Here is a 27,279-nt window from a genome sequence, read left to right on the forward strand (position 1 = left end):
CAGCCAAACACCAGGGAGAACGAAAAGATCGTGTCTTAAACCTGAACCCAACGCTTAGAGAAGCACTCTGCTGAAAATCTGTCTTTCGCACATTTAACACGTAATCAGCATGAGAATATGGAAGCTGCAGTCAGTTTGTGGAGTGTTTGATATTCAACAGCAGTGGTTAAAGAAGTAATTGCATCCTTTACTGATGTAAAAGTACTAATATCAAACTGGAAAAATACTCCACTACAAGTGAAAGTCCAGCATTCAAAACCTTACTTACTCAGTACTCATTGTACAATAAAATACTGTCTGTCAATGTTTATTTTATCATATCTGATGTTTTTTTTATTAGTATTACTGCTGCATTCATGTGTATGTCGCATTTTAACACTGTAGATGTTTCAAGTTGTAGTTTAATCTGCAGCAATGCATCATATACAATAAAACCATCACACGGAGTGCAGCTTATGGCAAGTTCGTAAGATTTAAGGATTTTCTACACGCTTTTCTGAATAAAATGTAACACTAATTTTACAATAACCAAAACTGAAGTTAAAAAAATAATAAAAAACATGAATAGATATCAGTTAATTAGGGTCGGGAACAGCTTTGCTCAAATGTTTAATATGTAACATAAAACATTAGGTGACTTTTGTTTTTTGGAAATACTCGACGTTTGACGGGCTTTCTTGACTATTTAGTGTTTCTGTACGGGATTTCACCATATTAATTTCCATCGTGCTGAGTTTAAAAAACTTGCTCCATTTAACACGTATATTACTAACAGTTCTGTTAGTTATGTCAGTTTGCTTATGATGTTAGTAAATATTTTAAGCTTTTACAGCGCAAAGTCAGTAAAAAATATTAATGAAATCATACTCTCCATATCTGAGCTTTTTAGGACTTTTGAAAGATTGATTTAAGACATAAGGTATTCGTCCTTAAGTTTGGAAATTTGCAAGCATTTCAATACCAGTTAGGGTCTTATTTTGAGTTAATCCAATGCCTTTTAAGATATCTAGGAATCCCAAAGCCTAAATCCTAGATTTGTAGTGTCACTGTCCTCTGAGAACCACATATTTCTAAAAAAAAAAAAAAAAAAAGAGCCCTGTGACAATGCATTTTCTAGCTGATGCAAAATGATTGTTAAAAATTTAATTTGGCTTAGAAGTAGGAGGATAATGTCAACACACAAATGAACACTTTGTCCTTCAGTTTATCAAAAACAAGAGAGAGACATGGTTTTCACTGGACAAAGTTTAAGAAAAAAATGATCTGAAAAGTAACTAAAGCTGCCAGACAAATGCAGCAAAGCAAAGGAGTACAAAATCTACTTCAAAATGTAGTGAAACAGAAGTATAAAGCTACATAAAAGGGAAATACTCACATACAAGTGCCCTAAATGTGTGCGCAAGTCCAGTGCTTGAGAAAATGTACTGATTCCTCTGTTTTTCTCCCTGAACTGGCAATTTGAGAAAGTGGTTAAAAGACAAAAAAGACCCCAAACTGAACATCACTGCCAACACATCGACACTTTCGGTCAGGAGTTTACTGCAGATTGTCAGGTTTAATGGATTGTTTGCCTACACAATGTGTTAATTACATGATACCGCACTGATCCCCGGAGGGAATTTTCCTCTCGCTCGCGCTCCTGAGCTCAGAGCTCAGAGGTCAGTGACGGAGTGAGTTTCAGTGTCTCGCTGCAGGCCACAACAGCAGATTTTCTGTAAGCACGCTGGGCTCGAGCCAACGTTTTCAGGCTGAAGGATGATCTTCCCACTCGCTGTGGAGGAGAACATCACCACCTGAGTGGAATATTGATACTGAGATAATATTGTACAATGTTTGTTTTTAGAGAGTAGTCACAGGAGCAGAAACGTTTGCCAACTTTATGATGTGAAGCGTGAATCTGTGTGCATGATTGATGTGTGGCAGGAAATATTTTGTAACATAGGTCATAATATCACAGGAGTTCACACTGTAAAATCTGAAGTTGATCTTGGCCTAAATTATTCTTGGAAACAAACAAAAAAGCCTTGAAAAGTAAAATAAAATATTAATTTAAATCTTAATTTATGTTTACTTTGTATCTAAGTATAAAGTTTACTTGAAACTTCACTGAATATATTTAATATTGTGGAGTTGTTGAAGCTTAAAAATTACTTTTTAAAATGTTAGCAATTTGAGAAAACCAAGTCTGACTTAACTTGATCATGATAAAGAGGATATAACCAGTGATGAAGTTAAGAGATTTACGAGTTTTGTTTTATTTTAACATGTTTAAGAAAATACAAATATGATTGATTAGTTTGCAAACAGCAGAATACCTAATAGCAGAATATCCTGAATAGCACATACAGAAGTTGCTCAAACTAAGAAAGATTGATTTAATGACTTGTCATTTTCAAATTGCAACAACTTCACAAAATAACCAAAATATAACAAATTTTTAAGTTAAATTAACAATTTGATATAAAGTAAACATAGTCAAGATTAATAGCTACATTTACTTAAATTTTTCAAGGCAGTTGGTTTGGATTTTACAATGTAAGACTCTGTTTACTGATCGTTTTTTTTTTTTTTTTTTTGGTATTCTCTGGCTGCAATTTGCTGCTAAAACTTAAACCAACTCACCAACTCTTAGTTCGACTTAAGTTCACCAGAAAATCAAAAGGTCGAACTTCAGAGCGGCCACTGCAGCAGAGCAGAAAGTGTCAATATGTGAAAATGCGTACAGAGCCATTCTGCCATTGCAACCCATATTGTGGTCAAAGGTGGAGTTGCAGCTTGAATAACAGAAGTAAAGCGCTATTTTTTTGTTCTTTCACATCGGTTAAAAACCTGTGCTGTTCCCCAGAAGTTAACCTCTTTGCAGCTCACACTATTGACGGAGATGCAGAACAGCACACTGAAATTTTCGGTTCTAACAGAAATAAGGACAAGTGCACATCCCCTTAAGTCTGCATGTGGTTGTGGTGCACACATAGTATAACTGAAAGACAAAATCTCTCTTTTCCCGTCATTGTGGCCACATCAGAGGTCAAATTTGGGAATGAGTAGCAGCCTTCAGACTCTCATATCTGTCGAATCATTGTCCCATCCTACTGAGAGTCTGCACCTCCAACGCCCTGCTGTTCTGTCAATTAAAATCAATCAACCCAATCTCGCATATCGACCTGCTCTGTACAGTAACAAAGTCATTAGACACGAATCCTGGCCCGCTCCCAAAATTTTGGAGGATAAAAATCAAAGTGAGGTCACGGAGGGCTGACAGAAAGACCCCAGAGGGAGGAGGAGTGCTTTAGATTTGTGGGGTGACCTTGATGGATTCCAGACAGAAGGAGGGAGCTCAAATCGTAAGCTGGGTGGTAACATGTATGTGTGTGTGAGGTTAGTGATGGCTCTCATTAATTCCCAGTCGCAGAGACGGCCTGAGGACCGTGTGTGTGTGTTGTGGTGTGACAGGGAGGAAGGAGGTGGTGTGTGGGGGTTAAGTACGAAGGCAATAAAGCCATTTAAGAGTCATAAAGTGTTTGGTCAATCAAAACCGCCCCCTGCTGCGCACCTCATGTCCATGTGTGTGTGTGAATGCGAGAAAAAAAAAGCGACAGTGCACGTACACGTTTCTGTGTATGTGGGGGAACCAGTTAGTGCATCAGTGTGTGTGTGTGTCAGTGTGTCATTCATGTGTGCACTGAGGGGTTGAGCAAGCCAGTCTGGAGAGTCAGTGGGATACTGAGCTCAAAGAGAGACAGAAAGAAAGAGAGAAAGAAAGGATGCACCACCAGTGGAGCTCTGTGCAAGAAGCCACAGAGCAGATGCAGTCATTAGAGTATAATTTGTTAGTCTACATCGCAATGTGTTTGTGCTTGTGAATACATGTGCATGCATTTGCACCTACGCCTGTGCCTCTGAGTAAGACTTTCGCCTAATTGGAGCCACTGCAGGACCTCTGTCCATTATGGTCTTCCTGTTTGATGCACAGATACACTTTCTGCAAGAGTTAAAGCTGTCAGTTTAAAGAATGTGAAGTGAATGCAAGTCAAACTTTGCAAACCGAGTTTAAGCACATTGTTAGGTTCGAAAGCTCAACCATCTTGTAATGATCCACAGAAACAAAAAGGAGCTTTCCTCCTCTTATTTGCTGATTTTCTTCCTTTTGAACAGACTTTAATGGCGTAATTTGAAAAATACGCAAGTGTATGTCAAACTATCAGAGATGGGAGTAAGTCACACATGTACAAGTCACAAGCAAGCCAAAAAATAATAATCCTAATTTAAAAAAAGGTGCTTCAGCCTACAAATCATATTCCAGACCTAGAATAAATGCTTGTTTAGTATAAAACACAGATAAAACACAGTAAAAAAAATCAGATAATACTTTTTTATAGGTTTTTTTCTCAGTAAAATTTGAATAAGTACCATTACCACTACATTTCAGTCACAATATCTGTCAAACCAGTTGCATTATTATAACAAAAAACAGGCGCTCGGGAGAACTTGAGCGTCTCAACCACATAGCTCTTGCTTTTAAGCTGCAGGTGTCTGCGTTTAAAACAGAAGATTTGAGGATGCAAAAAACAGATTCCCGAGATGGTAAGGATTAGGGTAAGGAGGCACATGGCAAGGTGCAGAAAAAATCATCACATTCAGACAGAAATCAAATCAACTCCTGCATGAAAGTCTGGGTTTTGTTCCACTGCGCCTCCCTCCTGCCTTATAGGGACTTTGTGCTCTTACGTATATTACATCATTACTGGCAGCGTTTCAACTTGACGCCATCCAGGTGTGTATCATGCAGATGCGACAGGTTTCGTTAGTCTACACTCTCCACACCAACCATCTACGTATCACGCTGAAGCACCAGTTGCCGTCTGGCTGTAGTGTATAGTAACACCGCAAATGGTTCGGTCCAGCCGTATCAAACAGCCATGAAAAGTCGCCTTTGGCGTTGGAATCGACGACATGAGAATGAGAATGGGATGGTGCTAGAGACGGACGAAATCCTGTCGATAAATTAAATCATTCTGATTGGTAGTTTAGCCTCAGTGCACTAGAAGAGAAACGGAAGTGAGCAAAGTAAAAAAAGAAAAAAACAGCTAAAATCAAGAGGAAGTGAGATTTAAAGAAACTTATGTCCGGTCAGATTGCTTTTCTTTAGGCACAGAGCTCTTTAGCAGAAAGATTTCCTTATGGTTTTTGCTTTTGTTTACTGGCGTCAATATGTTGTGTTATTTCAACATTGGATTGTGTTGTTTAAGTGCTAACTGGCTAACTAATGTTAAGACGGTCTTCTGATTTCACTTTTTGAATGACAGCTGCTGGTATGGAGAGTTATTTCCTCTCACGCAAGCGCAAAACATATACATGCTGGTTCGCTGTCAGTTGTAGTCGTAGCAGTGTGTTCATGTGCAACTTTTCGACACAGACGACATGAGGTGACGTGAGGCGTCGTGAGGCGACGTTAAGCGACATGAGACGACAGTAGTCGGCTTTTGTGGCTGCTTTTTCTTTGATGTTGGTTTCTGGGCCTTAACTCACACATGTGCAAGTCACAAGTCAAGTTTTATCAAGTGCAGTACATAAATAAATGTACGCAAAACCAGATAAATTGGCTGCAGAACTGCAGAGTGATTACAACAGTATAAGCAGCTATAACATCATTCATTATCAGTATTCATTAAACGGTGAAGCTCTATGTTCATTGACATCTCTGCAATAAACTGCACATTTCTCGTAACTGTCCCAAAATAATTTGTTAACTTACAAAAAAAGAAACCCCATCAAATTCCAGTCTCCACTGAGGATGCAGGACTCACTCGTTGCTGTTTTTCTGTTTTAATCTCAGAGCTCAAGAGTGGAAATTTTGACATGAACACACTGACATGCAGCTGGCTGACAGCTGCTGTGGAGTTTACCTCACCTGCCTGAGCATCAGCATTTTAACATCAGGAGGCAAAAAGCTGAGCAATGACATTGCAGTGCTCTGACATGCTATTCCTACTTGCCTCACAGCCTTTAAATCCCACCTTGTTATATTTCAGTTCATCACCTCTTCTGTTCGTAGATCTTAAAATACAGTATCACTCATCATATGCTTTGGCTAATTGAGAGAGATGTGGACTCGAGTCACATGACTTGGAGCCAGACTTGATGCACAAATTTGATGACTGCCAGTAAATCACAAAAAGTTGAATAAGACAGTGAATATACGACTGTTGAGGTTTTTTGTGACGTTTTTGCATGAGCACCGTTTCTGCATCCTGGGCTTAGCACCGCCTAAGACGAGTGTTTAAAGAAACAAAAACACACAAAGCATTTTTCCCCGTAGCAAATCATCATCTGTGATTCCAGACGTTTCCTGGGCGCTGACACAGCGCTGTAGAGATAAATCTGACAACGTGAGACGAGGCAGAAACACACAAAATGTGTTTTCTTGTAGGACTGATTATTAGTGCTATATGCTATGAAAGTGCAATGCCAGCACTGACAGTTCAGCCGCACAAAATATGTTTTAACAAATAAATTAAAAATGGAAGAAGCTCTTGTGATGCTTGTTATTCAATATTAATATTTTCTGATGTTAAAAAAAGGCGTTATATTTGGAGAAGAGCACATTCTGACATGTTTTGGACTTGAAAATCAAAATCTAATACTTGCAGTGCCATCGGAAATTGTGAGGGCAGCATAGCGTAGTTGAAGCAATAAGTGACCGAAGAAAACATTTCAGAAAATGGTGTAATGGAAGGAATTGGTAATAAAGTAAAAAGTACAAAAAAAGTACAATATACTTAATGGCGTCACAAACAGCCGCCGTCTACAATGCTGCCTCCATTAAAGTGTACTTTTTTTACTCGTTTGTTGTTTTCTGCAACTTTTGACTCTGCCCTCCAGCGCCATCGAATGGCTGTATTTATGCCAACATAAAGGACGCGTGGAAGATTTAGGGCAGTGACATTTACAACCTTGACACAGATGTAACTAACTACGAGTATAAACGAGCGTTTAGATTGGTGCATTCTTATAAAAACATTGACTACTGCAGCTAAAAAACCCAAACATAGCTGCTAGCCCGGGTATCTGTCTCTCTGTGTGTCTGTGTTTACTTTCGGGCTGAGCAGTCGAGACACCAATCAGACTAATCGCCCATTTTGGCCAACAAAGCCACCAGGAGCCGGTTTGGTTTATTACTGTCGCCGTAGGGCACCGCTTGGCCGTAACGCCGCACCAACTGTGGCATCATCTGTAACCGCCACCAACAGCCTCCCTCATCCCCTGATTCTCCCGCTCTCTTTCTCTCTTTTTCCATCTCTCCTCTCAGTCGCCTCGCTTTAATAATCCTCAGTCCCTGGAGTTTACTGCCCAGGTGAGAGCGATCTAAACAATCGTTGCCATGGTAATCTATCAGCAGGAGCCCAAACACACCTGATGGTGCTGGTGTACCATTTCTTTCTCTTTATCCGTCACTCACTTTTTCCTCCAACACTCAGATCCTCCTCTTTTCCCATAAACACCATCTGCTTTTTTCTCTCTCTCTCCATCACTCTCTGTTTTGTTTTCCTTCTGCATGTAACCCAGAAAAACCACAGATCAGGACACAGATAATATTCGGGCTCGCTGGCCCGTGATGATATTGACCAGACACAACTTGCCCGCCCCCATCTGTCAGCTCGCCCTTGTTCCAGACGCCCATATGTACACAAGTATGACGCTCAAAAACGCACTGCAAAAAACACTGAATTCACCCAAACACAACAAGTCGATAGTGTCTGCTGACCCCGACGATGTGCCAAGAGGGACGCACCCAAATCCTCCCATCCCTCACCCCCCAAACACACACACACACACACACACACACACACATTCAAAACAGTCATGCACCCCTCGAGTGTCAGTCGGGTTAAATCCACTCTGATGGGTCAGTCTCCTCTCACTGTCAGGCCAAGCTGTCGGGGTCACTGTCACTGTGAGAGAGACCACATATGTTCTGTGTGTGTGTGTGTGTGTGTGTGTGTGTGTGATAGCGAGAGAGAGAGAGAGCATATAAACAAGGATATGGGCAGCGGGGTGGGGAAAGGGGTGTGAATTAAGCACGGTGTGTGTTTGGTCGATGAAGCTGCAGTAATTAAAATGATGTGTTTCCCCTCAAATGAGCGACCATCAGAAATTCACCCCCACAGCTTTGAATAATTGCTAACATTTTTGTTTTCTGTATTTGTTCTGGTTTCTTTTATGTTTGGTATCAAAAGAAACTCAAAACAACTAAAAGTACTTAACAACTTTAACTGAACTTCGGTGCAGGTTTGGCCTTGCGTGGTTTTTAGTTTTTGATGTAGATGATGTAGATTCTTAGCTTAAAAAAAAACATTTCTGGCAGAATGTTTTTTTTCCTTTTTTACTTTTTTGCAAAATACCTTTTTTTCACCACTGCTCTTTGAAATTCATGACCTTGAAAAAACTTGTTTTGTAAACTGTGATTGGTTGCCAAAATCTGGTATGTGTGGCCTATTCAACAATAACTTCCAAAACTCATTAAAATATTATGCAAATGTTACCAAATTCAGATGACAGCTGCACAAGTCAACTCTGGGTGATGCTGCAAAATATTATTTGATTTTGCCAACATTTGGCACTACAGCAATAATGTAAATGGACACAGTCAGTGGACACTAGAGCTGGGTATTGGTATTCAGTATTTCCTTAAGATATTGAGCAAAGTAACCCAATGGAAAGATGACATCTTTCTGTGGCGTTGCCATGGTTTCCTCTTCAAACAGCCTATGGCATTTTTCCATTGGATTTTTGGATGACTGCAGAAAATAAGCTCCATGGTTAACAAATGTTTGATATTTACACATGTTCTGTTCAGCAAGATAATCTTCAAAAATGAATACAACTTTCAGGATTTTTGAAGCCTAATCACCGGTAGTAAAAAGCTAACATTAGGCTATAAACAAACTGCAGTACGGTGGTGTCGCCATGACTACGAGGATGTAAAACCATGTTTGGTGCGGTTCCGCGTAATGACGTTCTGTAGTCTCATTAGCCACTTGTTTGCAACCACTTTTTTAAAGACACATAAAAGCTTCAAAGTTCGCATGTGGGTTGTTTACTGACATATTCTGTGTCATAAAACGAAACTTCAAACTCTCATGTCAGCCACAGACCTTATTTCATCTAACCCAAAAGACGTTCAAAAAACTCACTGACTTCCAGATGAGGCAACCAAAGGACCTGAAATAGTAAATGACGTCCAGATTTTAGGGATTAGAGATGGCACTCGCTACAGGCGACATAGATGGGCACCACTGCAGCAGCTAGTAAAATAGGTAAAGTTGAGCACGTTTTTTTTTTGATTGAGTTGGCAATTAAAAACTTTTTAAGTATCAGATGAAGTACTGTATGGGTAACGGTATCACTTCTAGGGTACTTGTATTGTAGTTGTTTTACATGATATCCAGCCCAGTTTGTCACAGATTTGACTCAATCTTATAATATTCCATATTAAACACGAATAAGGTTTTCTCGAAACTCTGACCAAAATTACGCGAAGACCCAAAAACTACAGCCATATGCCCTTAAATGTCAAAATTCAAAAGATTTGGTGACCTCGGTGGAGAAATGTGCTCTCTGAGTTCTGTCTAGTTTCATAAGTGTTTGTCTGTCTTTAGTCCGTAGCTACGTTTATGACTATATTTCCACCTGAACAGCAGATAAACTATTTTTGTATGAAGAGGACAGGAAGACAAAGAGAAGATCAAGGTAGACATGAATGACAAAATGTGAAATAGAGGAGGAAAGATGGCCCCATCGTGCACCGGACTCAGGGGAGGCATCAGCCAGCCTACCTCTTTCTCTCACCTCTCTGAATCCAAATGGCATCGCCCCGTGCCAGGTGGGCCATGTAAACACTCACACACAAATAGAGACACACACCCCTGACGTGTAGACATAAGAGTAGATTGTATGCCCAGACACTCGGGCCAGACCCCCTTTTAATTAGAGCAAAATTTACACACACTCCCAGCACGCTTTGCTTTCTGTTTGGCTCTCTCTCTCTCTCTCTCTCTCTCACATACACACACACAAACACATGCATATGCATTATTGCTTTTTTATGCATGTGCGCACACACACACACACACACACACACAAACACACACAAAGATTCCTTTGATAAAATTGGATTTCCTCATCAGACGCCCCCTGAGCGATTTCTGCTAAAACAACAGTACTGTAGAGCCCCCACTGTTTCCAACTGCACACACACACATACACACTCACACACATAATATCCGTGCACGCACACTAAACACACCAGAGAGGAGAAGGAGCCGGCGCATTTTGGTGTTTGATACGGTTGACCCAGATCTTGGAGCGTGCACGGCTGAAGATGTGAGAGCGAGGAGGGGAAGGGAGGAGGGGTTGAAGCAGAGGCGGGGGGGGGGGGGGTTATCTGGGTGTTACGCATGTGTGAGTGAATAAGATGATGAGTGGGTGAAAGGGCGGTGGATGTGGGCCGCTGGGTTGCTCAGAGAGGTTTTTTTTTTTTCTTCAAATAGTCCAATTTAAAAACCAGCAGGTGGCTGATGGGTAAAAGATGGACAGACCTCAGTAAAGGTCAGAGCGAGGGAGATAAACACAGAGAGAAAAGATGACAAGTAAAGAAATGATAAATCTACATGAGTTGATGAGAGGCTTTCAGCAGGCGTCGCTTTCTGTCTGCCAGCTTGGAGGGCCTCGGTGTGAAGCCGTAGACTCACGACATCAATTTTTTGCTGCTTTTGCCAAATTTTGATGCAGCACATAAACTTGGCAGCTAGCTACGCCTCAGTGTCTTAAGTCCTTACTAGATCAACAATTAGTTTATTACAATGATAATGCTCCAGTGCACAATTTTTTGCAGCTTGTAGACAAATTAATACTGTTTTGCACTAATGAGACATCGGTAGCGGCACATATTGGCTTTAAAGTTAAATATTGGCCAACATACTGATTTCTGCCAATATCAAAGTGATTTTTTTAATGACAAAATGAACATGTACAAAACATCAACCCTAAGCTGAAACATTTTTCTTATTTTTCACAATGAATGAATATTACAAACATTGAAAAACATTGCTTTTTATGTCTCCATCAGCTCATCACATGGTGTCACTCCATCAATGACCTTCTGCGTCTACTTAAGACGTTTTAGGTATCCTTCTGCTCCAGCTCTTTACGCTCTCCTTCAGACTTCAAGTCAACATTGGAGAAGAGCGTAAATTCGAAATATCAATAAATGGCACGTAAGGGAGCTGCAGTGTGCAGACTTTTTTTATGTTGATGTCCTGAAACCTAACTTTTTTTTTTTTTGCAGAAAACTTAACTAAACCATAATTGTTTTCAAATAATGATTTATTTTCAATTAGTGATCTGAAATCATTTTTGGAAGGTGCAAAGAAATGATGCCGTCCTCATAGGGCAGATTAGAAACAATTGCATGTCTCATTCTAGAGCAGTGGTTCCCAACTGGAGGGTCCTGGTCCCATATCACAAGTGACTCCCAACATGTCAAGACTGTAAAAAACATGCACTGAATTCTGAATTTCTGGCACAGGGCTTTTATTTTTGACGTATCAGTATCTGTTCAGCTACTATTTTGTCACTTGGCCTGTAAAGATGCTGTTTCTTTGCAGCGATTTTATGTCACTGATCTTGACACAATAATATGCACTTTTTTGGTTGCAGTGCAATTTATTTACAAAGTTTTAAGTAATTGCACTTTATTCTTGCAATATGTTTTATTTCACTGTCTTCTGCGACCAAGTGTTGGACACATTTTGTGAAGTAAAATTGAATATTCGGTCATTTATCTTATGTGTGGACTTTGAACCAATAACTAAAGATAAAATCTGGACCCCATAGCTGCACCAGTTGGGAACAACTGTCCTAAAGGGCATCAACAAACTCCATATTTTGTCAGGACATTCTGAACACGTTTCATTTTTGGAGGGCTTGTGGGTTTATTGTTATTAATGCCTCTATGTGCAGCACAGACAAACTTGTGAGAAACAGAAAGAGGCTCTTGTCTCGCCCTCTTTCTGCATCCTCCTTTGCTCTGAAGCGCTCTCAGGAAAAGATCAAATCTTCCTCACATGCAGATAACTCAGCATATCTCTCCCCAGGCCGCGTACCTGGTGCAGGGTGCCTCAAACTCCTCACACAAATAGACAGAGTGCCTGGAAGAGGCGAAACTCCTTGACTTCAATAGAGACGGGAGAGTTTTTTTCACTCTCTCATCCACAGCTCATGTTTCTTTCATCTTATCTATGAACTCTGAAAGACCCGGCAGCAGATAGGAAGCTCTGCTGGGCTTTAAAAGGACTTTTCGAACATATTGTGATGGGAAAAGGAGACAACCGGACTCGTGGCATCTTTGGTTTTTGTCTTAAAACATCATCAAACATCTTAACCAAGTCCTCACTGTTCATTGTGTCTGTGTCTTTTCTGCACGATAACGGGAGAACAGAGGAAGAACGCCCGCGGTCGGCCCGATCTGGAAGCATGACTGATTTCGGTCTTTCTCAGATGGCTTCATCTATTTTGATTACAGACCCCCCTCCGAGTGCTGGCTATCTTCTCTCCAGGCGGGTAATGGGAAAGGAATGGGAAATAGGAACGGCCTTGTTACATTTCGGTTTTTATTCTGAAAGGCAATCATGGTCATGGATGTGATGCATGCATGCGAGCGAAATCGGTCGAGCGGGGTACGAGAAGGAAAACGGAGACAAACAGAAAAAACGACGCTACAATTTGGACCTAAAGAAAGACAAATGGGTGAGGAAATGAAGGTGAGACCCAGCGAATAAAAGGAAATGGAAGGAGTCCAGAGAGTGAAAGAAAGATGGATGAGGGGAGAGATGAATGGAAGGAGAAAGGAAGGAGGACAGAGAGAGTTTTATCTGACTCTCACAGCCTCGGCGATATGACAGGCTTGGCAATCCAAAGCGTTTCACCATGCCACCCCCTACCAGGGACAATCTTCCTTGCTGCCTCACACACACACACCCTCCTGCAGAGCACACACACATACACACACACACACCAACTGCACCTCAGCCCCATCCTGCCTCCCCACCGCCCGTCTCCTCCCTCCCTGCCACCCTCCGTCTCTCCATACAGGATAATCCTTCCCCAACCCCCCCAAAATACCATCGCTCAGTAAAAAGATATTTCCAAGGGCCTGGATCGCAGGCGGTCGCATGCTGCGTGCTCGCACAAAAGGCAAAGGCGCTGCACACATGCAGATGAGACGAGATACTCACACACACACACACTCACACACACCAAAACTTATGAGATACTGGGACTCTCCCAATACGCAGATGACAGCATCTGCCTTTCACAGATAATTACACTCCACCCTCCCCTCTTTTCCTTTTTTCTCTCCTTTTCCACTCGTGTTTGTCAATATGGAGATTTCGCGCATCATTGACAATCCTGGCCTTGTTGTTGTTGTTGTTTGTTCTCCCTATCCGTGCTGGCTAATGTGAACCACAAGTAGCGATGAGCGGGGAAGACAAGGACTTGCAATGAGTCATGTGAGCCTCATTGAGCAGGGCTAAGAGGCTAACTCCGAGCTCCTGTGGCGCTGATGAAAAGAGCCGTCCAGCCATTAACGGGTACTAATGAACTCGGCCATTTTTTTTATTTTGATTTTGTGTCATTAACACCGAAAAAATGCAAAAAAATGAATTATTTGAAAAACATTAAAAAAGATAGAGAAAAATGTCTCAGATGTTTACTTTAGAAAATCCAGTTCCCCAGCTGAGCTGTAGTTTTTGGTGAGATAAATTTTAGATGATAGATAGCTTTCCCATTTCCAGTAGACCGGAGCTGTGTACACGGCTCTGCAGCAGATGAGTATGCCTTTCTGTGTGTTTTTTTAGTTTGTTTGTTTGTTTGTTTGTTTGTTTGTTTTGGTGTGTCACGTTCATAGTCAAACAGGTTCCTAAACAGTAGAAAACAGCATTAATGTCTGTAAAAATGTTACAGTGGTTACTCCTTTGTGTATATATATATATATATTACTTTTTCAGTCTCTTTCAAACTCATTGCAGACTGATTTGGATTGATGTTCAAGTGCTGTTTGGATGGAGACGAACAGTATTTAGTGACGGTGTGTCATTGCACCTCGCCGATCGGGTGTTTACCCGGGTGTGAATGCTAATTGTTACCTTTCCCGCTGCATTAAAAAGCCAGATGTTAGCTGTTTTTTTGTGGAGTGGAAAAGGGGTTAAGATTCCTTCAGGTTTCAGTAGAAGTCTCTTTCTCTCCAAAACAAACAGATCAGGTGATTTAAACCAGTAAATCGGTGTTTTTTCTACACTGTTTGACACGTCGCAGACAGCCTGCTCACCTTTTTTCTCTGATATCTTAAGATCGAGACGTTCTGGGCTGCTAACTACAGTGGCCATCATGATAACTCTCATGTCCCTATCTGGAGCCAGTGTTTGCTTTGTCCATTCTGGGCTACCGTAGAAACATGACGATGCAACATGGCGATCTCTGTAGACGAGGACCCGCTCTCTATGTTGATATAAACAGCTCATTCTAAGGCAATGAAAATATTGCAATTTTTATTTTCATGTGATTATACACTAAAGAAAACACATTTATCGTATCAAAATCCCATCACAACTCTACTTTTAAATGTTTTTTAAAATTAAAATTAATGTATTTTTGTACCCCAGAAAAAAAGTTCATATTGCAGCAAATTTATGAAAAAGTGTACACTCGACAGTTTCTCATTTCTAAATCCAATCCTGTCTCATTTCCAATTCGTCAAGATTAAAAGTTCATTCACTCAAAAATATTTTAGGGGCAGAAAGGTGCGCTTGTGTTTTATTTATGAGCAGCTAAGAGGCTGCTGCAGGGCATCCCCATTAGCATGGTGCCGGCGGTTTGTTAGCGGAGCCACATAAACAGGGACGGATTCAAACGAGTCACGAAGACAGAGCCGAGAACAGGCTGAGGAAACGGCGAACAAAGGTGAGGGTTGAAGAGGACGAGGAAAGGTGAGAGGGAGGGTGGGAGAGAGGGGGAGGTCATGAGGTGAGGTGGAAGCGAAGCGCCTTGACAGCAGGGGAATACTCGAGCTTACACAGGAGTCACAAGGGACTCACGCAACCACTTAACACACACACACACACACACACACCTTCCAAAACATCTCTTTTTGTTTAGCTGTCAGCGCTCATGCACACACACGCACATAAACCGTACACACGCCACACGGCGACTGGCATCAGCCCACAGTTTGCCACTTCACATCACACTGACGACTGTCGGTGCTCTGAATCCGGCGTCCTCTCCGCTCGCTGCCGGCAGCTGATGTACACGAGGCAGAGTTCATTTATGGGACATTTGCTGGTCGAATTCACAGAGAAGTACTTATATGACAAAAGTGACGCACATGCACATATCAGTGTCTGTGAACGTGCTGGTAAAAGTAACAAATTACAGTACAGCAGAGATACTCAACTTGCTTTTAGCTTGGGGGCCACTTTAAAGAAATGAGAGCGGGCGAGGGGCCAGAAGCAGCAGCCCCATACGATTGTCTCCGGGATTTTAGGATGAGTCTAGAATTGTTGGACATTTCTCAGATTTTAGGAATTTCTCGATTTTAGAATATTTCTAGGATTTTAGAGTATTTCTAGGATTTTAGGATTTTTTTTAGAATTGTTGGACATTTCTTGGATTTCAGGACATTTCTCAGATTTTAGGACATTTCTAGGATTTTAGGGTTTTTTTTAGAATTGGAGGACATTTCTTGGATTTCAGGACATTTCTCAGGTTTTAGGACATTTCTCAGATTTTAGGACATTTCTAGGATTTTAGGGTTTTTTTTTTAGAATTGGAGGACATTTCTTGGATTTCAGGACATTTCTCAGATTTTAGGACATTTCTAGGATTTTAGGATTTTTTTTAGAATTGTTGGACATTTCTTGGATTTCAGGACATTTCTCAGATTTCTCAGATTTTAGGACATTTCTAGGATTTTAGGGTTTTTTTAGAATTGGAGGACATTTCTTGGATTTTAGGACATTTCTCAGATTTTAGGACATTTCTAGGATTTTAGGGGGGTTTTTTTAGAATTGGAGGACATTTCTTGGATTTCAGGACATTTCTCAGATTTTAGGACATTTCTAGAATTTTAGGGTTTTTTTTTTTTTTAGAATTGGAGGACATTTCTTGGATTTTAGGACATTTCACGGATTTTATGACATTTTAACAATTTTAGGACATATCTAGGATTTTAGTATATTTTGACAATTTTTCAACATTTCCCATATTCTTTGCTGTTTTTGGGACATTTGTGGAATTTTAGGACATTTTTACGATTTTTGGCCATTTCTAGCATCTTAAGACATTTCTCATATTTTACACCTCTAGGATTTCAGGACATTCCAGGGCATTTCTAGGATTTTAGGTCATTTCTAGGATTTTTAAGACATTTCTCATATTTTATGACACTTCTAGGGTTTAAGGACATGTCTAGGTTTTTTGGATATAATTTTTTTGATTTTCGGAGATGTGCAGGATCAAGCTTTATTTTGATGTTGTTTTATGCACTCTGGCACCATATGTATAATATAAGTACAAACAAAAATCAGTCTGAATACCTTCATTTTTATTGTGAATTAGATAAATATTGTGGTGGGGGGGGGGGGGGGGCACCTGGCCCCCTCTTGAGGACCAGATTTTGCCTGCGAGCTATAAAATGAGCAGTCTATCAGGGGCCGCTATCAAGGTTAAGTGCACACACAAGCAGGTGAGCCAGAGGTCAACTTTTATGACATGCATTCATGGATTCATCAGTCGAGCTGCTTCAGTCTGAAGGAAACCAGCCAGTAAACCATGTAGAGCAGTTTAGATCACGACAACAAGCCTGCAAGCTGCACATGGAATTTTTATTGATCGCTGTTTTCGGTTTGCCGCACTGATTGATTAAAGGGTAGCTGGAGCTTTGCCAGGTCACAGCATCATTGTGGTGATGTCTAGAAATATTTAGGAGGTAAATGCGAGGCAATATTTTCATGCATATTTCGAAGGATATGAGGGATCAAAACACAAATGTCACTAACAGGATTTGTTTGTTTTTCATATCTCATCTACCTTTTTTTATGAGGTAAAAAACAAACTTCTCGGCTCATTGAGTGCAGCCTCTGAATCGTCAACCATGACTTTGCAGTAAAAAGTCAAAGAAGATAAAACGACCTCCAGTTCTTTTTCATAATAAAATACAAGAAGCTGGCCTTGATTTTCACTGTGTTAAATCAAAAATATAACAACCTTCAAAACAGACAAAAAAGGGAACAGTTTAATCTTCCTCTGGAATAAATATACTTTATAATTTCATACACATACATCATTAAAATAAATTAGTCTGATGCTATTCATTGTGAACATGCTTTGATTTTTTTTTTTAGAACCCCTAATGCACAAAAAAACTTTTCAACTCCAAAGAACGCCAAAAAATAATTTGTACATGTTAGAATAAATCTGTTTGAGCCCTTCCTCTCTGCATAGTCACCTCATCCATAACACCTACATAAGCAAACAAAACCCACACATCCACCTTCAGCGAGGGACTGCAAAGGTTGCAACATCGATGACGACAATGTCGCCAAGCCAGGGGATAGCACAGAAGGTTGGGGGTGCAGTGATGCTCCCAGAAGGTGCAATTAGTGCTCTGCTACAGGAACAACGCGGGACAAGGTTCCTCCTCTGAACCAGAACATTGTTACACTAATTAATAACTCAGTCGAATCAGGGCGGCGTCAAGCAACAACAACAGGAAGAGCAGGAGAACAAGAGGAAGGGTTTAGCAGTGTTTTGTCATCACAACTGTGTCAAAGAAATCCCCCAGAATAAGTTTTGTTTTGAAAAGTTGTCGGCGAGTTAAAGCTGCAAGCAATTTAAAGCCCTTTTTTATCTCTTATTTACCTGCCCAAGCTCTGACAAAACAGAAATCAGAAACAGTGCGGCGACAGCGCAGTTTAGAAACAGAAAATATTAAACTCTCACAGTGTCATGGCAAAATCAAGCAACAAAAGCATCTTTGCATCGTGGCAGCAGAAATTAACCCTTTGAAATCTGGAGCAAAATCATTTTTCTTGAGCTACGTTCACAAATACTAAAATCTTTAAACCCTAAACAAATCGGGGTTTTTTTTTTCAAAAATGTGGGGGAAAAAGTCAATGAGCAACTTGGCAAGAAACGCCCCACAAACTGCAAAAAATGAGTAGATTTGGATTTTTATCTTATTTTTTTTTTAATGCTAAGGAAAAAAAGTCCAAAAAACATATTTATGATTATCATTATTATTAATATAAAAATAATTTACAGGATGATTATCATCCTAAAGAACCTTTTTCAGGTCACTTCCTTGTTTATTTGTTTTTTTGCTTGTTTTGTGGGGGTTTTTTTTTTTTGTGTGTTATTTTCAGGGGACTGTACGTCTGTCCTCTTAATTTCACGTGTTTGAAAGAAATCAAGCCAATTTGCGCAGGTTTCAAAAGGTTAACCATTTAAGAAGCAGATAATCTCTCCCTCCAAAGCAGCTTGTGACCAAAATGCAACACAGCCAGAAAATTCTGTTCAGTAAAACCTGAAATAAACACACTGAATAGTTTAGATAAATGTTAGCCACCAACACAGGTGGCCTCTGCAGATCTTTTCAAGATTTTGTAGCTGTCAGGGTCACTTTCTCTCCGCTTAGCCGCTCTAAATTACATAGTATGACAAGTATTTGGCATAAATTGAAACTCTTACCTTTTCTTGACCTGATTAAATCCTTCTCCAGTTTTTAAGACGGTTTCACAGCCTGGAGATGTCTCCGACAGCCTGCATCATGACAGAAAAGGAGCACAGGTGTGAATAATGACACTAACGAAAGCCCTGCACCTCCGTCCTGAGCACGATTGTTTGTAACCAGAGTGATTATAGTTCTGTATATTCAGTTAGTTTCCAGATTGGGTTTGTTCATTTCAATTTAGTTTTTATTATTTTCAGTGTTAGTTTTAGTGTTTTCTTTAGGTTATAGCATGTGTGTGGAGGGCAGATGACTGACAGATGTGGAAATCTGAAGTCTTAAATAACAAATGCAAAAGTGCTCCACATGCTGAAATTTGACCAAACTGACAAACACAACAACTAAAGATATTCCCTGTATATATACACTCTTTGTACTGAGATAGGATAAGCGTCTCCTCGCCCAGAATCCTGCACCTGTGCAATACCGCATCTGTCCGGCCACCATACGACCAATCATTTCCACAACCCGACCCGTCGACCCGAGACCTGCACCCGAACATGAAACCCCATTATAAACCTGCTGTTAAAGCAGCATGTTTAGTGATTATTTTAGGGCATTTCATACACGTGAAACTAGGATACATTTTTTTAAAAAAGTAACTTGATTTCTTTCAAAAACATGAGTAGAGGGCAATGAGGAACAGCCCAAAAAATTGCAAAAAAATCAGTGAAATGTTACAAGAAAACCAACTGAAAATAAGCATTAAAAGAAAGAAAAACAAAGGAAAGACCTGAAGAAAGTGCAAAAAAATTAACCTTTTTTTCTTTCTGTAACACAATTTTAAATATTTAATTATAAGAATAATATAATTATAAAATATAATTTTCAATACATTTTTTGTGTAATTTTTAGGTAATGTTCTTCATTGTTTTTTTCCTATGTTTTTGAATGATATCACACCAACTTTCTCGAGTTTCAGAGGCTTAAATGCTTGTGATTGGAGTCTAACTGAGCACAAGAAAACTGATGTCGATTTCGGTGTTACAGGGTTAATGCATCTGACTCATATTCCCGCTGGCTTAAAACATTAAATGAAATTATTGTTATTTATTTTCATACTTTTATCATCCAGCACCCACGTGTTCTTTTTTCAGCCTTTTCTGCGGGTCACTGCAGGCTACGCCACCTGATGCACTCTGTCCTGACAACAGATTTTTATTTTCCGTATATATAACTCTATATATAACTCTTGAATTTTGAGTCCCTCTTCATTCCTCGTGAATCATTTTGGGTCAGGACTATTGCCAATGATACGAGCTCATGCAAAAATAAGTCCTATTATCACTGTAACACAACAGCTCTTTTAAAACTTGTGTTTCACACTAATATTCTCGATTGCCCCAGAGAGGTGTGAAGAACAACCTCTCGCTCTGCTCTGTGGCGAAGCAACTGATGTTCTGTTTGAACACGCAGCGCTCTACATGCCCTGCTCAAGGGCAGGGTGTTGTTTAAGAAGAAAAATGTCTCTGAATAAATATATTTGAACACTTTGTGCCCAAAAATTGTTGTTAGGAGGTTTGTTTTACCGTATGAGGCGCTCAGCTGAAACAAAACGAAAGAAGGCAAAGAGAAACTTTACAAGAAATGATCCAAAATATTGGCAGAAATTAGTAAAAGTCTCAAGAAAAAATAAATTTAAAAAATATATATATATGTATATATACATAATAATAATAATATTTTAAATAACATATTTTAAATCCATCATTATAATAATTATTTATACTGTTTTCTTTTTTATTTTTTCTTGTTGTTTTTTGTTATTTTTTTAAATAGATTTTTCTCTGTCTTTCTTTTTTTTCAGGTCATTTTTCTTGTCAACTTTTACGAATATCTTGCAGTTTGCCGGACATTTCTTTCCAAGTTGCTCATTACCTTTTTTTCCCATGTTTTCATAATAAACTGAACCAATTTGTTCTGGTTTCAAGGGTTTAAATGCTTGAGTAAGGTGTCTGAACACTGCATAAGAAAACTCAATCCAGGTTTTAAAGGGTTCAATGACGGATCAGATCATTCTTTTAATACATCTTCCTTTAATTCTTCTTACACTTAAACATTTTGGCGTCTCATCAAATACAGCATTAACTCCATGAGACATACTGCAGCGTTCAGACAGCCGCTGAAACCTGTCCTCTATTCTGTGAAAATGGTTCAGCAGAACTGTGAGGAGCGTCGGTGCTCCTCGGGGACGCCCTAAACCTCGTAACAGCATTAATTTTCAATGCATCTCTTCTCTGTGTGCTTTAGATGTAGATTAATATTTCAATATCTTCTGGCCATAATCACATCACAGACCTATATTCTGGGTGGAAACCACCACTGCTCGGACTGGGACTTTGTAAAATGGCACATTAGAGTGCAGAACCGTCTCAGACGTATATGGGATCATGAAAGCAAGCGTGAGCGCACGGAGCGACTACTGTAGTATGTGAGATGCAGAGAGACGCGCTGTGACTCCACCCTTAAAATCTGTGAGTGATGCCGACTCTGCACCCTCCCCCGACTCAAAGGAAAATGTCATAGTTTTGTCGAAATTAATTTCTGCTTTTTTATTCTATTTTTTCTTTTTATAATTTGCATTTCATTCAGAGTTAATTGGTGATTTTTTTTAAATTGTGTGTTTATATGGATCCAGTCAAATAAATAAATGCACAAATAACTGACTAAGATGTTTGAGTATAGAATTTTGTCTGTTTTTAAAGATTTTAGAGTCTTTATTTGCTGTAAAATGTGCCAATACGTGGCAGCAAACTCAGCAAGTTCAGCCTTCAGCTTGTTTTTTATCCTTTGAATCTCTATTTCAGGTTACATTTACATTAAAGAGGACCTCATGTTGTTTGTTTATCTACAGTGTGTCTGATTTTGCCACCTTGCGTTTCTACCACGGGGCATCTATTAAATGATAAGGTGATGTAGTGAGACAAAGTGGACAGTAACCTTTATTTTTTTGCTCTTGGCTCACAGGTTGAAGAGCTTCCTCCTGAGGCCCCCTGCTGACTGTTAACAAGCACAACTCTGTACAAGTCCGGGAGCTTCATGAGTGTGTGCACATAACCTCCACTCCACCTCCGTGTGTGTGTGTGTGTGTGTGTGGCACCATGCTGTGGACAGTGATACTAGCGCTGCTGGTGCTTCTGCTGCTGCAGACTCAGCTGTCTGTGTGCTTAAGGGAATTACGCAGCGGGAGTTCCAGCCCCCCTGCCTACTCTTCATCCTCCTCTTCCTCCTCCTCTTACAATGCCACCCAGCAGCGGTTGCCGGGGGCGATTATTATTGGTGTGAGGAAAGGCGGCACCAGAGCTCTGCTGGAGATGCTCAACCTGCACCCAGACGTTGAAGTGGCAAAAGCCGAGGTAAAAGACCAACAGTGCCCGCTAATAACTGCACTACCACTGCAAAGTTTACTCCAGTACTTACTGATGTAATATTTTGAGGTACTTGCACTTTACTTGAGTATTTCAATCTATTTTCTTCCATTACAACACATTTATTTGACAGCTGTAGTCAATTTCCAATCTTTTAGGAGCCCTGAGCAGGATTTGGTCTCTCATGTGGTTTCATTTAAATAACATTATACAACAATTCACATAAAATAAAAAACTAATTTCAGAGAAGAAGTTCAACAAATGAAATCAAATTTGTGCATGAGATAATGCCAGCTCTACCTGCTAAGCAGTTACTTAGGGCCCCCTGGTCTCTGGAGGCCCCTAGAAAAGATTTTTTAATGAACATAAGACAATAAAAAAAAAAAAGAATTAAACTTCCTAAATAAAAACTGACATTTTGTGCCATTTTCAGCAACATACAGTGACACACCGTGGAGGATTCAAAAAGTTTGAAATTTAGTGTCACTACAAATGATCGTAATTATAAGTCCTGATAGACAGGAATACTGCAGCTGAACCGTAGTATATAAAAGGTCACTGTTATGATAAACAAAGTTAAAAATATATATATAATAATAATAATAGTTAATATGACTAAACTAGTTTTCCAAACTAAATGCTAATTTACTCTTGTGGTTACAATTTGGGGATTTTAAACCTATTTAAAGGGCACTCAAAAAAGTATCTGTGAAAACTTCCTGTTTTTAGTTTTTTTAATCTGCCTCCACTCGGCACCTACATGTTGTATCTTAAACTAAGTTTTGTTACATTGCACGTTGTCCGAAACACGAGACCCCGTGTTTCAGTGAGCTTATATACAGATAGATGACTTTTATAAATAAAGGTTAAATCAAAATAAATAAAAAATGTTGCCTTTTCATAGAAATTTTACCGCTTTCTTGGGAAATTTTATGCTAACATTCGATCAGAGCACCAGAGTTTGCACAACATTATTAGCTATTTGCAATAATAATGCAAGCTCGGCATCAGATCTCAACTTTTTCATCTTTCCTCTCCCATTAAGAATCACACAAACACCCAGATTTATCTTTTAACCGTAGGTGAGAATTTGCTGCTTTTCTTTGACAGTGAAGTTTTCTGAAAATAAACAGAAAAACTTACCAATCTAAAAATATCGTAAATAGTTTTAAGTTTCGAATTAATGATCAAAATATTAATTAGTTGCTGCACGACTGAACTTATGCTGGCTGCAGCGTAAAAGAAAACACTTTAAAACACACTTTAGGTGAATTTGTGTCTCACTCGGGGTGAACTTTTCGCCTCGGTATAAAAAAAAAGAGAACAAAGTCAGCTCGGCCTACTGTATAAATGGTTTGCAGCGTACTCACATGGTTATGAGTGCAGACAGGTCTGTCCCGAAGAAGCACCGCAGAGAGAAATCCTCACCGGGGTAGTTGGAGGTGAGGACTTCAGAGTTGGAAAGCTAGTGCAAAAGAATAGATTGGTTTGGACAGATGGGGACAAAATGAAAAGAGCTCAGTGTCTCATAAATCCAGCACATTTCAGGTCTGACTTCATCACATTTCTCATCCTCTGACATTCTTTCAGCTCCATTAAACCTCTGAAACCTGAGCAAACTGGCTTGATTTTCTTCAGAAAACATAGGAAGAGGCCAATGAGAAGCTTGTTTTTATTTATTTCTTTTATAACTTTTATATATTTTACCTGTTTATTTATGCATTATTCCTTTTATTTCCTTTTATCTGTGGTTTTAATGCCTTTGTTGTTTTTGGTCTAATTATTTGTACTATTTTTATATTGACATTTTGCATCCTGCATCCTGCATATTGGCTCTATCCCAGTTTTGTCTTACTTGTGTTGAGTAGGACTGTTGTTGTGTTGCCTTCTGTGTGTCCCATTTTGGCTTTTGCTTTGTTTGTCAATGCATTTTGTAAACTCTGTTTTTAAAGATATTTTATTTTTTTTTAAAAAGGTATTATTATCATTATCATTATAATTATTATTATTATTATTGTTATTGCTATTATTATGCAGAGGGAGAACAACAACAACAACAACAACGACAAAAAGAACATTTTTTTTGTAAAAAAAAAAAAAACCCAAACAAACCAGAAACCAAAAACAAACAAACCTGAAAATAAGCACAAAAAACATACAAAAACAAAATAGACAAATAATGTGACAGTGGAAATAAAATAAAATTTAATTGTATTAAATACAATTAAATAGAATATCATAATAAATCTGTAAAATAATTTTAAATATCTAATTGCAATGATTATAAATGCAGTTCTCTGGACATTTTCTGTAGTTTAATCTACTAATTTCTAGCTATTTATGCATTTCTAGTCAAATTGCTCGTTACCTTTTCTCCATGTTTTAAAAAGAAATCAGACCTGTTTGTTTGAGGTTCAAAGGTTGAAATACTTATAACAGGCGTCTGAATGCAGAACAGATGAGTGATGTTAATCTCGGTTTCAAAGGGTTAAAGAAAGGTTTTCAACACCACTACAACAATTAGTGACTTCATTATTCTCACCTTCTCTTCCTGCATCAGGTGCACTACTTCAACGTGGAGGAGCACTACCGCCGAGGCCTGGCCTGGTACCGAGCCCAGATGCCCTTCACCCTCCCCGGTCAGCTGACAGTGGAGAAGACCCCCGGCTACTTTGCGGCTCCTCAGGTTCCTGCACGTGTCTGGAACACGAACCCCGCCGTGCGCTTGTTGCTCATCGTCCGGGACCCTGCAGAGAGGCTGGTGTCCGACTACACCCAGGTCCTCCACAACCGCTTGACCCGCCACAAGCCCTACCAGCCGCTGGAGGAGCTCCTGATCCACAAGGGCCACATTGATCCTGGTTACAAGGCGCTGCAGAGGAGCCTGTACCACGTGCATCTGGCCCGCTGGCTGGAGGTCTTCCCCAGGGAGCAGATCCATGTGGTGGACGGCGACGCGCTCATTCGGGATCCCTTCCCCGAGTTGAGAAAGGCTGAGAGGTTCCTGGACCTGCCGCCCAGGATAAGCCCCAACAACTTCTACTACAACACCACCAAGGGCTTCTACTGCCTGCTGTCTGCCGGACACGACAAGTGCCTGGACGAGTCTAAAGGCAGGCCGCACGCGCCGCTGAGCACCCAGGCCTTCAAGAAGCTCTGTCACTACTTCAGGAAGCCCAACAAGCTGTTCTTTGAAATGGTGGGGAGGTCGTTTTCCTGGTGCTGATCCAGCAGTGAAAAGCAGCCGAGGAGACAAAACACCTCCTGCACAATGCCGACACATTCAGGGACACAGAGGGAGAATGAAAGCTGTGGTTTGTGTGTTTTAGGTAGATGAGGGGAAAAAAGTTCAGTTTAGTTCAGTTAAAGTCATAAACATCTTTTGTTCTTTATACCTGCTCAGGTATAATGTGTCCACGAAAGCAGCACATGACGAGGACTGCTCGTGGTCAACGCAAACCTTTACCATGACCATTCTGGTGCCTCCTTGGATAAACTCACTTGACGACAACCGTGCCATACGCAAGTTTGAAACTGAAAACTGACTGCTCTTTAGTGCTCATTTGTCGGGTATTAAAAGATGTGCAGACTCTGAAGTGCTGTAGAGATAGGCAAGCGGTGAAATGATGGGTGAATTTATTATTGTTGCACTATGAACTCTAATTGCATTAAATAAAAAGTCAATCGAAGTTCAATGTAGACAATTTCAACACGTTCTCATCCCAAGTTGTCACATATTGCTGCTTTGTGGTGGACTTCCGTGTCTGCATTTAACTCTCTAAGTATCCTTCTGCGTGTGAAACTGAAGCTCTGAGATGTGGCTACCGTGATGTCAACACAAGCACATGTTGGGATTATGCCACACATGGTTATGTTTCAGCAACACAAGCACATGGCGACCAACGAGGTACGTCAACACACGCACATGCTGCCATGGATGGTTAGATTTAGGCAAAAAAAGGTACATAGAACGGTGAAGGAAAAAACATCACATTCAGTCATGTGGGAAGCGAATACTGGACTCCAACATTAATGTCCAAGGTTTGTTGGATCCACCGCCACTCCCGTCCGCCCTATAGGGACCTTCGTGCTCCCTGTATCACGCCGTTATCAGCAGCATTTCAACCTGACGGTGTCCAGTGGCGTATCATGCTGCCGTGACAGGTGCTGTTGGGTGGCTTATAATAAGGCCACGAACAGTTCTGTCTGGCTCTGTTTACAACTGACGCCGTCCATCTATTTATCATGCAGCCACAGCAGGTGCCGTGCAGTGGTTTATAATAACACCGCGACCAGTTCTGTCCAGCCACATTCTCAACTGACGTCGCCCAACCACGTATCATCCATCTGACCTGGCAAACTGTAACATCTGGCCACATTGTGGCCGGGCTCTCATCGGACGTCGTCCAAGGGCATATCATGCAGACGTGAAAGGTGGCTTTTGGCATTGGGATCCTACACCAAAATCACTGCAAAGCGGCAATATTTGACAACTTTGGGATGAAAACGGGCTGACAATTTCAAAACAGAAACCAACTCCATGCTTTGATTTTTCTCAGCAGTTTGTAACATGTTTGTGTGTTAGTAAAACGTTTCAGTTAATCATCCTCTTTACTTCATTCTTTTGTTATTTTACAAGGTCGACTTTAAGATCTTCTAGCTCTTTTGAAAGTAGCCACCTTAAAAACTCGTGTTTGATTTCTTTTTACTTTCAAGGCCGATGTAGTACTATCCCTAGTTTGTGTGTTTTTTTTAAGACGTCCTTCTAATAAACGTGTTCAGTCCTCAGTCCTACAGTCTCCTGCTTTTTGCCTGTTTGCACTGAGCCCAGCTCCGAGGTTTATGGGTTTAAAATCATCAAACATTAAGACAGGGTGTCACTGACAGGTCCTCTGAAAGCTCCTCTCTCTCACAGTGTGTATGAAGATGTTTTCTGACAGTGTCTACCTAACATGTTCTTTACATCGAGGATCAAAGGATGCCTGCATTTCTTTTCATCATGAAAATATTCCTGTGAAGGAATTACCTCCAGTTTCAACACCATACTGTAACGAATCACACCTG

General features: G+C 40.2%; 1 protein-coding gene across 1 annotated transcript in view; it reads left to right on the forward strand.

Annotated features, from left to right (window-relative positions):
• The window catches only part of hs3st1l2 (heparan sulfate (glucosamine) 3-O-sulfotransferase 1-like 2), a 34,822-nt gene extending 7,819 nt beyond the window's left edge, over positions 1 to 27,003 (forward strand). The window contains exons 2-3 of the mRNA XM_042488642.1: positions 21,815 to 22,203; positions 24,776 to 27,003. Coding sequence (XP_042344576.1) covers positions 21,949 to 22,203; positions 24,776 to 25,441 — 921 coding nt within the window. The 5' untranslated portion in view covers positions 21,815 to 21,948 and the 3' untranslated portion in view covers positions 25,442 to 27,003. The remainder of the gene's footprint in view (positions 1 to 21,814; positions 22,204 to 24,775) is intronic.
• The last annotated feature ends 276 nt before the right edge of the window (positions 27,004 to 27,279 follow it).

Source organism: Plectropomus leopardus, chromosome 6, assembly GCF_008729295.1.
Source record: "Plectropomus leopardus isolate mb chromosome 6, YSFRI_Pleo_2.0, whole genome shotgun sequence".
In the NCBI taxonomy this organism is placed as follows: domain Eukaryota; kingdom Metazoa; phylum Chordata; class Actinopteri; order Perciformes; family Serranidae; genus Plectropomus; species Plectropomus leopardus.